The 13,753-nt window shown below is 40.4% G+C and overlaps 1 protein-coding gene across 3 annotated transcripts in view; it reads right to left on the bottom strand.

Annotated features, from left to right (window-relative positions):
• Positions 1–6,758: 6,758 nt before the first annotated feature.
• The window catches only part of LOC127049464 (putative deoxyribonuclease tatdn3-A), a 31,592-nt gene continuing 24,597 nt past the window's right edge, over positions 6,759–13,753 (bottom strand). The window contains exon 10 of one of the 3 annotated variants that reach the window (XM_050950262.1): positions 6,759–7,156. In XM_050950262.1, coding sequence (XP_050806219.1) covers positions 7,127–7,156 — 30 coding nt within the window. In that variant the 3' untranslated portion in view covers positions 6,759–7,126. Of the gene's footprint in view, positions 7,157–9,664; positions 11,503–13,753 lie in introns of those variants that run through there. The other 2 variants (XM_050950259.1, XM_050950263.1) reach the window with 2 other exon arrangements.

Here is a 13,753-nt window from a genome sequence, read left to right as displayed (position 1 = left end):
ACTGCCTTCTTTCCTGAGTGCAACCTGATTTCATTGTTACTGAAAACAGTGGGAGTTGATGGCTGTCGTTAATATGAGCAGCCTCAATTCCCCCATGCAAAGATAAATGGTGGCCATTTTGACTGAGGGCCTTTTGGCTTTAGCCCTAGTCGAACAAGTGGGAAACAGCAGCCATTTTTAATAAGGAAAAGTTCAATGACAACAAATGGGAAATTTAAAAAATATGCAAAGCCAACCTAGGGTGACTAGATGTCCCGATTGTATAGGAATAGTCCCGATATTTGGGGCTTTTTCTTATAATGGCACCTCTTACCCCCCACCCCCATCCCAATTTTTCACACTCTCTCTCTAGTCACTCTAAACCAACCACACATCATCATGGAAATCCCAAAGTGATACAGCTTCCTTGCAGATCGAATGCCACCCATATTGATCTCAAGCTCACTCCTTAAGGTAAACAGGTTGGATATTCAGTTTATATCCATCATTGACAATGCTTCAGCAACCTTGTCACAGGGCTCCTAACCTACAGCTGGCGATAGAGCACAGGAGGAAAGGGGAAAGAAGTCAACTTCTCCACCTTCCAAAGAACTCTCTTGAACAGGGAGAGCTGTCTGCCCTGCTAGTGACACAGAAAAAGTGACAATGTAGCCAGAGAATGCCCTGGCCATCCTGCTGGAACTGTGATGGAAAGTTCTAGAGACATTGTTCGCTCCAGTCCCTGCTGCTGGGTCTTCAGAGAATCCTCCATGGGCATGTCTAGGAAAGAGAGTTTCTAGAGAGAATCCTCATATTGAACACCCAGTGTTTAAACATTTGTAAACCTGTTAATTCCTGTCTATTAGATGCTAAGTGGTATTTTAAAAAGTGTGACTTCAAACATGCTAGTTAATGTTTTAAAAACAACTCCTTTTTTCCTGGTCTAAACAGGGCCTATATGAGCTGTGCATGGGGATGACTGGCAAAAGTCTGGGGAACAGGGATGGCCCATCCATATAGGTGAACTAGGCAGTCACCAAGGATGCCAAATTAAATGGGGTGCCAAATTCGAGGAAAAAAATCAAATAAAAAATGAAAAAAATGAAAAAGGTAAAAAAATACAAATAAAATAACTATACTGTCATTATTTCAATTCCTGTGTGTGTACAGAGGGAATATGAATTACAATTCATCTACATTTCTAAGAATTTATTAATATGTCAAATCTTTTATTTACTGCAAAAATAAATAATATTTTAGCAATTTTTTTCCAATTTGCAATGTAGGGTCAAGATGACCCTCTCCACAGTTTTGATAAGCAATAACTCAACCACAGTGAAACACATCCGCCAGCAGCAAGAGCTGCAATGCTAGTGACACCTAACTTGAATATACATCACGGTCGCATAGCCAGAAATTCACGTAGAGTGGAGATATCATGAGTTGATACATGTCAAATGGTCATTTTAACACACATTGCAGGTAGATGGTTAAGAATCAAGCGAATACTGTGGAAAATTGTGTTTCTTGATGCCAAAGAATAAAAAATAATGTCTTTCAGCATTATAAATCCAAAATGTGAGTATATTTAAGCATTATTATCGGGCTATATAATTATGAACTTTTCTTTGTTATAACTGGTTCACATGTAATAAATAAATAAAAGAAAAGTAACAGCATTAATGCTTAATAGAATATGGAAGTGATGATGTCACACTCCAAGAGGGTAACCGTGAGGAAGGGGATTACTTTCCAAACAACTGATGTCGGGTTATAACATCAAAAAAGGTCATTTTGCTTTTGTGTAAATACTGTAACTAACTGTTTCAATAGGTAAGTGAGTATATGTTACTAATCACTGAACCTTTAAGCAGTGAAAAGACATGTTGGGATGGCTGCAATGTGGTTTAAATTGCCAACCATGTGGTGTGTCAGCCATCCTTAACGCTATAATGCTTGCAGCCAGGAGCACAGGAAAAAGAAAACCCTCAGGAACTGAGTATCGTAAATGAAAGGCTGAGAAGGAAAAGGACCAAGAAAAACAGCAGGTATCCTTCCTGAAATATCTTATCTTTAATCCAAATAAAGATTCAGTTCACACCATCCAGATGAAGGAATTTTACTTGGAGAGGAGGTTAGCTCACATCCACATGGAAGCAGTTTGGAACATCAAGATGAAGGTATATTACTTCGAGATGAGGGTAGCTCACATCCACAAAAAAGCAGTTTGGAAACTCAAGATGGAAGCTTACTTCTAGATGAAGGCAGCTCACAGCATGGACAAATTTATTCACCTTCAGGGACACATGCAGAAACTGAAGTAAACAGGGCCGTAGCAACAAAGAACATGGCCCCCTCCGAACATATGTCCGGGGCCCCTTACAATGCAGAAACGATAAAAAACTAAACAACTAAATTAATAACATTTATCCGCCGACCGCCATTATGAACGCAAATACACATTCTTTGAATGGGTCCAACTAAAATTCGAAACTGACCGACAGACAACTGATGTAGCCAATAGCATTATGATGTATCATAATAACTTCACGGTTTTGTCAGTAAAACCAACATGGATTGTGCAATAGCGTCAATAAATGTCACTTATCTAGTTATACCTTACATTTTTTTTGCCACTTTTAGGGGCCCCCTTCCTTGCGGGGCCCCCTCCGGTCGGAGGGTACGGAGGGCGCTCGCTACGCCTCTGGAAGTAAATGAAGTAGAAGGAAAAAAGGATGAGGAAGTTACAAACAAGTTACAGTATGGGGACCCAGATTCATGGCCCAGATGTGATGACAATGTGCGGCAAGTTCTCGTGGAAGATGGACCTGAACAAGTTCATTAATTTCCCTTCCCTAAGGATGGAAGTAAAAGAAAATTGTCTGCTCAGCATTACAAGAGGAAACTCATTAATGGGGAAGAAATTCATCGAAACTGGTTACAATATTCAGTGTTGAAGGACTCTGTGTTTTGCTTTTGCTGCAAGTTGATTAGAAATCAAGCAATTGGTACATCACTTACTGAAAATGGTTCGAAGGACTGGAAAAACATCTTCAATTCTCTCTTCACATGAAAGAAATACAGAACATTTGGAATGTTTTCAAAATTGGAAAGAACTTGAATTACAATTGAAAAAAGGAAAAACTATCGATGAAAAAAATCTGTGTGTGATCAAGGAAAAAGAAGAATATCAGCAACAAATATTAGAGCATCTGATTGCTTTAGTGAGAGTTCTTGGTGGGCAAAATTTAGCATTCCACGGCCGCTGTAGAAATGAAAAATTATACACTGAAGGTAATGGAAACTTTTTAAAATTTGTTGAATACCTAGCTTTGTTTGATCCAGTCATGAAGGAGCATCTACGTAAAATAACTGATCATGAAACGCAGGTTCATTACTTAGGAAAAAATATGCAGAATGAACTGATTCAAATCCTAGCAAATGCCATTAAAAAGAAAATTATAGAAGCTGCCCATTCTGCATAATACTTTTCAATAATACTGGACTGTACACCAGATGTGAGTCATGTTGAACAAATGATGATCATTAATTTTGTGGCTATGGAAAAGTCTGCAGATGACGATAATGCTGAAGTGCTCATAAAGGAACATTTTTGGGGTTTCATATCACTGAAGGCAATGACTGGAGCATTTATCACTCAAACTATTCTACAAAAGCTTGAAACAATGTCATTATCTGTTGAAAACTTACATGGCCAAGGCTATGATAATAGGAGTAATATGAAGGGTAAAGGCAAAGGTGTGCAAAGAAAAATGATGGAAATCAATCCTAGGGCCTTTTTTGTTCTTTGCAGTGCACATTCTCTGAATTTGGTTGTCAATGATGCTGCTAGATGCTCTTTGAAGGCAAGCAGTTTCTTTGACCTGGTGCAACGTGTTTATGTGTTTTTCTCCGGCTCAACACACCGTTGGGAGATTCTGACTCGCCATGTGAATTCTCTAACTGTCAAACCGCTTAGTCAGACAAGATGGGAGAGTCGCATTGATGCTTTGAAGCCTTTTCACTATGAACTTGGAAACATTTAAGATACCCTAATTGAAATTTCTGATGATACTACCTTTACTGGATCATCTGGCAATATGGCATGTTCAGATGCAGAAGCTCTTGCAAATGTCCTTTCTAAGTTCAAATTTTTGACTTCACTCATTTTATGGTATCTTTTTAGAGATTAACCTCACCAGTAAGCAGCTTCAGGAAAAGAACTTGAACATACATTCTGCTATTCAAAAACTGCAGCAAACTAAAAATATTCTGGAGGAATTCAGAAGTGATAAAGGGTTTGAAAGGTTTGGTAGATTCTCTCGAGCTTACTGAAGAAATAGACTTTCCGACAGAATTTGAACCGGAGGCAGTTCGCATTCGGCAAAAGAAACAACAGTTTTCATATGAAGGACAAGGCACACCCATTCAGAACCCAAAACAAAGGTTCAAAGTGAATTTCTACTTCGTAGTCCTTGATACTGCTATTCACTCGATTCCAACAGATGCAGCAGCTAGAATCAGTATTTGGTTTTCTATATGATCTCCACAGATTGCAAAAGAAAACAGCAAAACAGATAGGAGAATTTTGTATAAAATTGGAGTCAGCATTGACTAATGAAAATTCAAAAGACATTGATGCTACAGATTTGTGTAGTGAGCTTCAGGCTTTTTCAAGATGACTTAAGAAACATTCCACTCCTGAAGAAGTACTGAAGTTTGTGAAAATAAACTCACACACAGTTTTCCAAACATTTTTATAGCTTTACACATTCTTTTAACTTTGCCAGTTTCCGTAGCTAGTGAGGAACATAGCTTCTCAAAGTTAAAATTGATAAAAACGTATCTGTGTTCAACAATGGTGCAAGAGAGACTTGCTGGACTTGCCACAATGTCAACAGAGCATGAAATAGCTGGGAAAATTTATATAAAAGAACTAGTGACTGAATTTTCAAAACTTAAAGCAAGAAAAGTCATGTTTTAAGAGCACAGAGTATTTCTTATTCAGAGTATTTTGTAAATACAGGTTAAAGTTCATTGAAGAGTTTTCTTATTTCTTTCTATATTGGATGTGGTGGTAATGGCAGTTAAAGCAGAATAGAGTAATGGATGTATTTGGATTTGTAATAATAAAAATTATAATTAATATTGTAATGCATTTTTATTTGAAATCAGACTGAAATATCATCTAGCTGTCATGTACAAATCTATTCTGAAAATTTCATGTTTCTATTTTATCTGATCTCAGAAACATTGGTTGGAGAGATGGAAGGACAGACAAACTGAATAATTAAGCTTCTGTTTAAAAAAAAATTAAAAATATTAAAAGGAAAAAAAGGGGCAAAATGTTTCCCAGTTTACCAAAAACTTCAGCACAGATCTGCCCTTGGGGGTGGGTGGTGCTGATTGCATGGTTCGCCTAAGGTGCCAGTTGCTGGCAGCTCATCTAGGGCCACCCCTGCTGGGGAATGTTGCCTACAACCCGCACATAACCTCAGCAGAAGCATCACTGCAACCTCAGTGCTCTTGAGCAGCTACCCATGCTGGTAGGGTGTGGTTCTTGGATCTGTACTCACTGACCTTCTAACCCCATCACCCCTTCACGCTGTGAATTCCTCCATGGAGCACAAACTGGATTATGCAAGGTGCATGGACTCCGATGCTGCCTACCTCAGTGTAGTGAAATTAATTGGCCTTTATTGGAGTTACAGGATTTGGCTCATAGTAGCTGCCATGCAGAAGTGAGAAAAGCTGGTCCTACCTGGTAATTTAAGGCATAGATGGGAGACATCAGTTGCGATGGAACCATGACCAGTTGAATTGTCAGTTGCTAGGTAATATGGATCTTCACCAACTGCCCCTTGTTCCAAAGTCCTTGGGCAAACATTTCTTTGTTTTTTCTCTCTACCACTGAAATTTGGCTTGGGCATCACACATATAGATCCCCCTCCCCAGAAAATACAGCACTGCTGAGGCTCAGGTGTGTAGTGTTTTTATAATGTTAAGATATTATTATTGATAAGATATATATCTTGTTAGGAGGCTTTCACTTCCAGCCCCATTATTATTTATTTGTATTGTCCTAGACCAGGATCCCAGTGGAACAGGCACTATACAAACACAGATTCAAAAAACAAACCCTACTCCGAGATGCTTAAGGAAAGTTTGGGTGTTTTGTTTTTTTTTAAACCAAGCTTGAGTAATGTTAGAAATTTTAGATAAGCGCTTTTCAGAGAGATCACAGAAGGCATTTTAATCAAATAATATTCTGTAAGCTACCTATGAGCTTTTTAGATGGGTCTAATAGTAACATTCTGTTTTAGACAAGAAACTATGTTCTTTGCAACAAATGTCCTTTAAGTTCTCACATTTTATGCACTGGCAGTTTTGACAAGATCAAGGATTTGAGCCTTGGTTTTTTGGAACTATTTAAATGTAGGTAATTATTACAGCTAGAATAATTCTATGAATATATACTGCATTAAGAAAAGTTAACCCTCTGGCTACATTTGCTTTTCCAAAATACTCTAACAAACTAGTTCTGGCATGGATGTTTGCTGACTCCATGCCTTTTTAGTGAATATTGGAAAATATCCAGAGGAAGGGAATTATGAATTCATAGAAAACAGGTATGCATCAGAAACCTTTAAAGATTATGGTCATCCAATCATGGAGCAGAAAAAAATACCATGTGACCTATGTGTCCAATCAATCCTTAAATATTTTTTGAATATTGTTGCGTGCCTGGATGCTCTGCAAGGACGAGGCCCACACACTCGGTGAATTAATTGGCTTTATTGAAGGTTAAGTGACACACCCGCAACGGGGACTCCAAGCGTTGCTGTCACTGGGATGGGGAACCCAGCACACGAAAAAGCTCGGCCTGGTGCGAAGTCCAACTGCGCAACCAATGGCCCACAGCAATTATAGCATCATGCTAATCCCATGCAAAGTAACACATGCATATGCAATTCGGGGCTTTCCAACAGCAATGGCCGCCCCCCTTGGCCTATGGCCAGGGGCTTTCTGCAGTTCCTCCTAAACACCGCGGCTTCCCACACAGGTCAGTTCCAACGGGTTAGAAGCAGCAGCTGCTAGCATACTGTATCCGCTAATAACCTCTCCTTGAGAAAGCGCATAGCCCTAACTAGGCCGTGACAAAGTCTTCCGGGGTCCCCTACAAATATAAAATACAAATTGCTTGTAAATAAGTTACAAGCCAAGAATTTTTTAATGTTAAGATTTTCTCAAATTTATTCAATGATTAACCTGCTCACCAACAATTCAGAAGAGGGAAAATTAACTAAATAAATGATTCAACACTAACAATTTGTCCAACTCTAGGAACTATATTCTGCCTAAGTTTTCCCTGCAGTTTCAATTGACCTTTTTGGATTTATGAGACTCCATCCGAAGATTTTAAAGTATTATTAATATGTTATTAGACTTCTAAGGCTTGATTCTAAACTCACTCTGGTTTTACACCAGTCTAACTCCACTGACTTCAGTGAAGATCTTCTTGAATTACTCCAGTGTAAATTATATTAGAATCAGGCATCTTGTATTTTTTGTTGTTCATTCCTAGGATATGAAAATATGTAGTTGAATAGTTTATTTCTATTTTTATCTGTAAAAAAGAGATACAGGGTAAATGTTTCAAATGTGCCTAAGTAACTTAGGAGTCTAAGCCCCATTTTCAAATCAAAGACACTTTTGCCAGTATAAGCTGCGTCCACATTGGGAGTGCTTTGAGGGTATACCATACTAGTATACCTTCATCAGCAAAGCACTCACAGGCAATATCTACACTACAGAGCCTATGTATGTCAGTATAGCTATGCCAACATAGCCTCCTAGAGTAGATGCAGCATATACTGACAGAAGGCCTTAGGTCTTGTCTTCACTTGCAAGCTATAACGGAAAATGCTTCTAGTGGAGACGTAGCTTATATAGCCAAAAGCGTGCTTTTGCCAATACAGCTTATACCAGTTTCCTGAATAATATAAGCTATACTGGCAAATGGACATTTTTACTGGTATAACTGCATCTGCAGTAGGGCTTTTGGTGGCATAGCAATGTCAGCCAGGGTATGATTTTTTACCACACTAATAACAGACATAGCTATGCCAGCAAAACTTGTAAGCCATAGGCTCCTAAATCACTTAAACTCATGAAAATTTTATTCACATATTTTAATCTGAGTTAGCCAAATTCCACCCTTGAATTTCCGTGTGTGGTTCTCACTGAAGTTTGGGGAGTCCCCTACGTTAACACAAGGACAAAATCTTTAGAGCTCAAGAAAATATGAGACCTGATTCTGCTCTGATTGGCTTTTCATCATTGTTACTCCACTGACTTCAGAGTTACTCCTGATTTACACCAGCAAAGTCAGAATCAGGCTGTTTGTCACTGTGGACACATCTTAAGTTTCACTTCCATGGCAAGCGAACAGAGCCAAATACTCTGTTTACATGAGGATTTGTTTGCTTTTTTATTAGGAATTCTGCTTATAAGAAAGACACCCACCTAGATACAATGGGCGATGCAGAGAAAAAGCGCCTGATTGAACTGAACATGACAAGGGAATCCTTGTGTATGGTGGAAGGAAAAAGTGACTCAACCTGGCTCAGACCTCAGAGGAGACACTTCCCTCAAAGTAATCGAAGTTCACTAGAGACCTACAGAGAAAAAGAGCCTGAGCTTGACACTGGCAGGAGCTCCTGGACAGCACTCACTCCTCTTCACCACAAGGAGAGGAGGCATTTTCCAGAAAGAAGTAAGTTATATGAATTACAGAGAAGAAACACCTGGGGCCAAATTCTTCCCTAGTGTAGCTCCATTGACCTCAGTGAATTTAGACCAGAGATTAATTTGACCCACTGTGACCAATGGAATATGAGGTTACAGGATAAATGTCTTCAGCCACTTCCTAAACAATGATGGAAAAAGCAGGACCATTTATCTAATTATGCCAAGGCAAGATAAGACAAGGGCCTTGATTCTGACCTTGCACCAGTTTTACACTGATACGGGTTGAACCTCTCTAATCCAGCAGTCTCTGGTCCAGCAACATTCTTGGTCCTGCATAGGCACCGACTCCATGGGTGCTCCATGGCTGGAGCACCCACAGGGAAAAATTAGTGGGTGCGGAGCCTCCACCAGCACCAAGCTCTGCGCTCTGCCCCTTCCCTCCATACCTACAAACCCCTCCTCTTCCTCCCCAGTGCCTCCAGAGTGATGCAAACAACTGATTTGCAGCGTTCAAGCTCTGGGAGGGAGTGGGAAGACCTGGGCTAGCAGCTGGGACCCTGGGTGAGGGGCCAACGGCTTGGACCTGGGGCCAGCATTGGAGCCCCCTGGCGGGGGGCTATTCTGGGAGCAAAGTCTGGGGGTGCTGCAGTATCCCCTGCACCCCTACTTCCCATGCCTATGGAGACCTGCTGGCACTCTGCATTGACCTCCCGTGGTATGGTACCGGCCAGGTCTCAAGGGTGCTGGACTAGAGAGGTTCAACCTGTCTAATTACACTTACTGAAATGGAGTTACTACTTATTTACAACAGCATGAAATGAGAATCAGACCCAAGAAATTTATTTCAGAGCAGGAGGCTGTTATCCAATGAGAAACTTTATTACATAATTTTATTTATAGGATATCATAAGCCCCTGATTTCCACAGCACTGCATTGGCTTCTTTTTTTTTTTAAAAAAGGGCCATAGTAGGGTGACCAGATGTCCTGATTTTATGGGAACAGCCAAATATTCGGGGCTTTGTCTTATACAGCCTCCACCCCCATCCTGATTTTTCACACTTGCTGTCTGGTCACTCTAAGCCACAGATAGAAGATTTGTATACCAAGTTTAAATTCAAGTTGTGTTTTTGAAAAAGCAAAGCTACTTACTGTCTTTGGGCTAAATTCTGCCTCAGCTTGCATGGGTGTCAGTCAGACAGACCAGAATCTGACATGAGTGCTGGAACAATTTGTATAGTGGAGGTGCTGAGAGCCACTGGCCCAGACTGTAAACCCTGTATACAATGGAAACCACTTCAAGCCAGGGGGTGCTGCAGCCCCCCCACCCACCCACCCCCGCCACACTCCTAGATCCAGCACCTATGGAATCAGGCCCTGTGTGTGTAAACAGTATCATACTTTGCTCTTCTGTAAGACGTTCCAAGAACTCAAAGTATTTTACAAATATGAGTGAGCTAAGCTTCACAACACCCCAGCGTGCAGTGGTGATATTGTGGGTGTTCTCTCCTCATGTCACCCCCAAGGCGGAAGTATTTCAGTGCCTGGTTAACTGATTTTAGTTCACTGCTACACTATGGACAGTAACTTTTATGTTACTATTTACGATTCTTTGGGATGAAATGGGTGGTGTTCCATAAATGATCACACCACAAGTAATATTTTCCTTTTCTCGGGTGGAGGAGAACAAAGCCTATTGGTTATTCACTGCCCGTACATTTCATTAACACAGAGTTGAGATTGACTGACAGTGGTCGTCCCTTCCAGAACGATCAAGAGCACCTACACTTAAATCTCTGAAAACTAGGAAATAATGAGGTCTGGTACACACCACCCCCACCCCCAATCTTACCTCTGTCATCAAGCAATGTCTCAACACACCAGGATCACACACACTAGCACTCTACCCTTACAGGTGCTCAAAAATGCTTTGGGAACAGCACTATACAACAGAGCATATACAACCTGTCTTACACCTGTTTGTTAAGGCAAAACTCAAGTTATGCCTGGTTTAGCAAACAGGAGTTTCCTACACTTGGTCTATACCCAAATATTAAGTCTACACCACACAGATGACTCCAGACTTGCAATATGTTACTATTGGTTCACCCTTGCCTAAGGATTCCTTCTGAGCCATTGCCTTCGCTTACCCCGCTCTAAGCCCCAGACACTGCTGTCATGCATGCAACCAGACTGCTGACAATCTCCATGGCAAGCAGACATTTTGTGCACTTCTACTAATACAAGCTACACAACTCAGCATTGAAATGATGCATGTTTGATCCTTCAAGGTACATGTACAGGGTACTCCTCATATCACAGTGACAGCTCTGGCAACCTGCTCCAAGTAACCTTTCTGCCATTCAGTACAGCCACAGCTAACAATGAATGGCAGTTGGAGTGCATGCAGATAAACGATGTAGTGAAGATCTGTGGAACACAAGACAATGGCACATTCTTTTAGTCATTCCTCGTGTCTACTTTAGTTCTGGTAACACCCTTTACTGAATCATTCTCAGCAGCTATTGCCAGATCAGGAACAACAGGTGGAATGATAACACCACTTATATTAAAGTTATCTAATACTACATAGTCAGGCAGTTCTTATTAACACTAGTCAACTACAGACAATGTACGACTAGAACTCATGGTCTCCTGGTTCTTAGTTCAGGGCACTTTCTCCAAGGACAAAGTGGATTTTGATGGGGGAACACACAGGTCCTCCTGTTCCTTTTGTCTGTGTCCCATATGGTGCTTCAGTTGTGGGTGAGGCTCTGTTTCAGAACAAGAGAGGAGGCTTAGTTGGAGTTAAGTGCATGTGAAGTGCATTTGGAGCGGTCAGGGTTTGAAGAGACAAGAGCTGAACAAGTTCCAACATACATGTTCAAGCAGCCTTTTTTCCCCTAATGCTTATAAGTTGGCCACATTCCAATGGATTTTCATTGGGACAGCAAAAGGCACCTCTAAGCTCAGAACTAGCCCTCAGCTAAATGTCAGGTTCCTGTTCCAGACCACAAGTACTAGAGATGTTTTAAAATGTTAATTTTTTGATTTTTTTCCAAACAACCTATTTTTTGCTGAACTGTTTTTGCGCAATCTTAAAAAATCCCAAACAACTGAATCTCAAAGACCAAACACCGAAATTTTAACTCCAAACAGTTCAAGTTTGTCAGAGTTAGAAAGCAACTGAAACGGCAACCTTATACATTCAGCTACTGCTACTGCTCCTCCTCCTGTAATATAAATATATATTACTAAAAGAGGAATTGGTTTTCATAACTATTCTCAAACTTTACTTTTATCTTGCAGATAATGCCATTTTTGGATGAAGCACCACTTAAAAGCTTCCTTCTTGTTTGAGCTCAGGACATTTCACAAAATAAGGAGAAACTCAATATTACAGGGCTGCTTTTAAAATGAGTTTGGATACCTAATACTGCTAGAAGCTGTTTCAACAGTAGCTCAGTTCCCAATTAAACTCATTACTAACACTCTAAAGTACATTTAAAAAACAACAAAATGTCCTTTTCTCTCTCTTCATGAAACTTGAACCTCAGGACAAGACTCAGAAATGAACAAAAGTTGATTCACTGGAACTGTGTCTAAGACAGTAAAATTTTGACCATGAAACCTACTGTTTATTTCTAAACTGAATTAAAATTATAATGTGTGTGTGCTGTGCAGATTCAATTTCCAGTTTATTTTATGTGCATTTCAAGCTGTACATTTCAGTACCTAGAGGTTAAAATTTTAAAATTAATTTTCAAAGCATGTTAGTCCACATTTAACTCCCCATTACAGTTTTCAGTGCATAGGATACTCTCACATAGCACAGGAAAAATCTAAGCAGCACAAATGCATTGGACAGCTAGATCCCTCTATCGCTTTAAAATTTGACAACAAATTTGGGCAGCAGAATAGCTTTAAAACAAACCCCCTGAAATTTCATATAAGCTAAAAATCAGTTTTCTGTCACGCTTATTTTAAAAAAGTGACAAAAGTGTAGCGAAGAGCCAGAGAATTTGTACAATATCCTGGACTAAGGGTGGGTGGGGAACAGATTGCTGATGGATGTAATCCTCCCTCTTCCTCCCACTCCTCCCCTGATCAGGACGTTGATTGCCCAGCCTCCACACTACTCATCTGGTCACTGATCACTTCCCACCTCCTGTGGAGGGGTGTTTGGAGCATAAGTCATTGAACAGGGGGGAGTGGGCAAGTGTTGGGGGTTCAAGGCAGTTGTCTAAATTCACAAGATGTAGAGTGAGGTAATCACTGGGGGAGGGGGCGGAGTTGTCAGCCAGTTCTCTCTAAAACTACTTAGTTCATATGTAGCACATGTCATCCATAGATAAGTATCAATATCCCATTTTACAAATTGGGAAATGGAGATACAGAAACATAAAGTGACTTGCTCCAGGTCACCCAGCTGGTCAGTGGCAGAGCTGGGAATAGCACTCAGCTCTTCTCCCAGTCCACTGCTGGACCTACTGGACTGCGCTGCCTCCAAAAGACATGTGCTGTAAAAACACTGCAGTCCTCCGATGGACACAGTGGTCCACCCGCAGCTCAGGGGAAGCATCTACGTTACAGTGGTACAGCTGCAGGGTAGACATGGCCTGGTACAAAACTGATGGGAGGTCAGAAATTAGGCCCATTGCATTTTCTTATCAATACTAATTGGCAAACAAAGAATTCTGAAAGCAACCCTCTTTGGCTCTGGAAAGCACCAGCTAGGAGAATGCTGTGGTCTCAATATGCCAATATGATGCAAAAGTTTGGCTCGAGTAGTAGAGAAAAGTGCAGCATTATAAGACGCGAGTCCAGGTTCAGAAGATTCCTTTTTAAATACCAATGAAAATAAGCATTGCTGGACTTTTCGATCTATGTAAAAGGCATGGGAAGTTGCAGTCTTGTTGCTATCTTATTTTCCATCAGTCTGCGCTTAAATTATTAATCGTAACTGATTTTCACCTCATCAACAGTAAAATAGCCTGCCTGTATGAATACAATAGGTAAAACTTT

This window comes from Gopherus flavomarginatus, chromosome 4, assembly GCF_025201925.1.
Source record: "Gopherus flavomarginatus isolate rGopFla2 chromosome 4, rGopFla2.mat.asm, whole genome shotgun sequence".
Classification (NCBI taxonomy): domain Eukaryota; kingdom Metazoa; phylum Chordata; order Testudines; family Testudinidae; genus Gopherus; species Gopherus flavomarginatus.
This window is presented reverse-complemented; position numbering and strand designations above follow the sequence as displayed.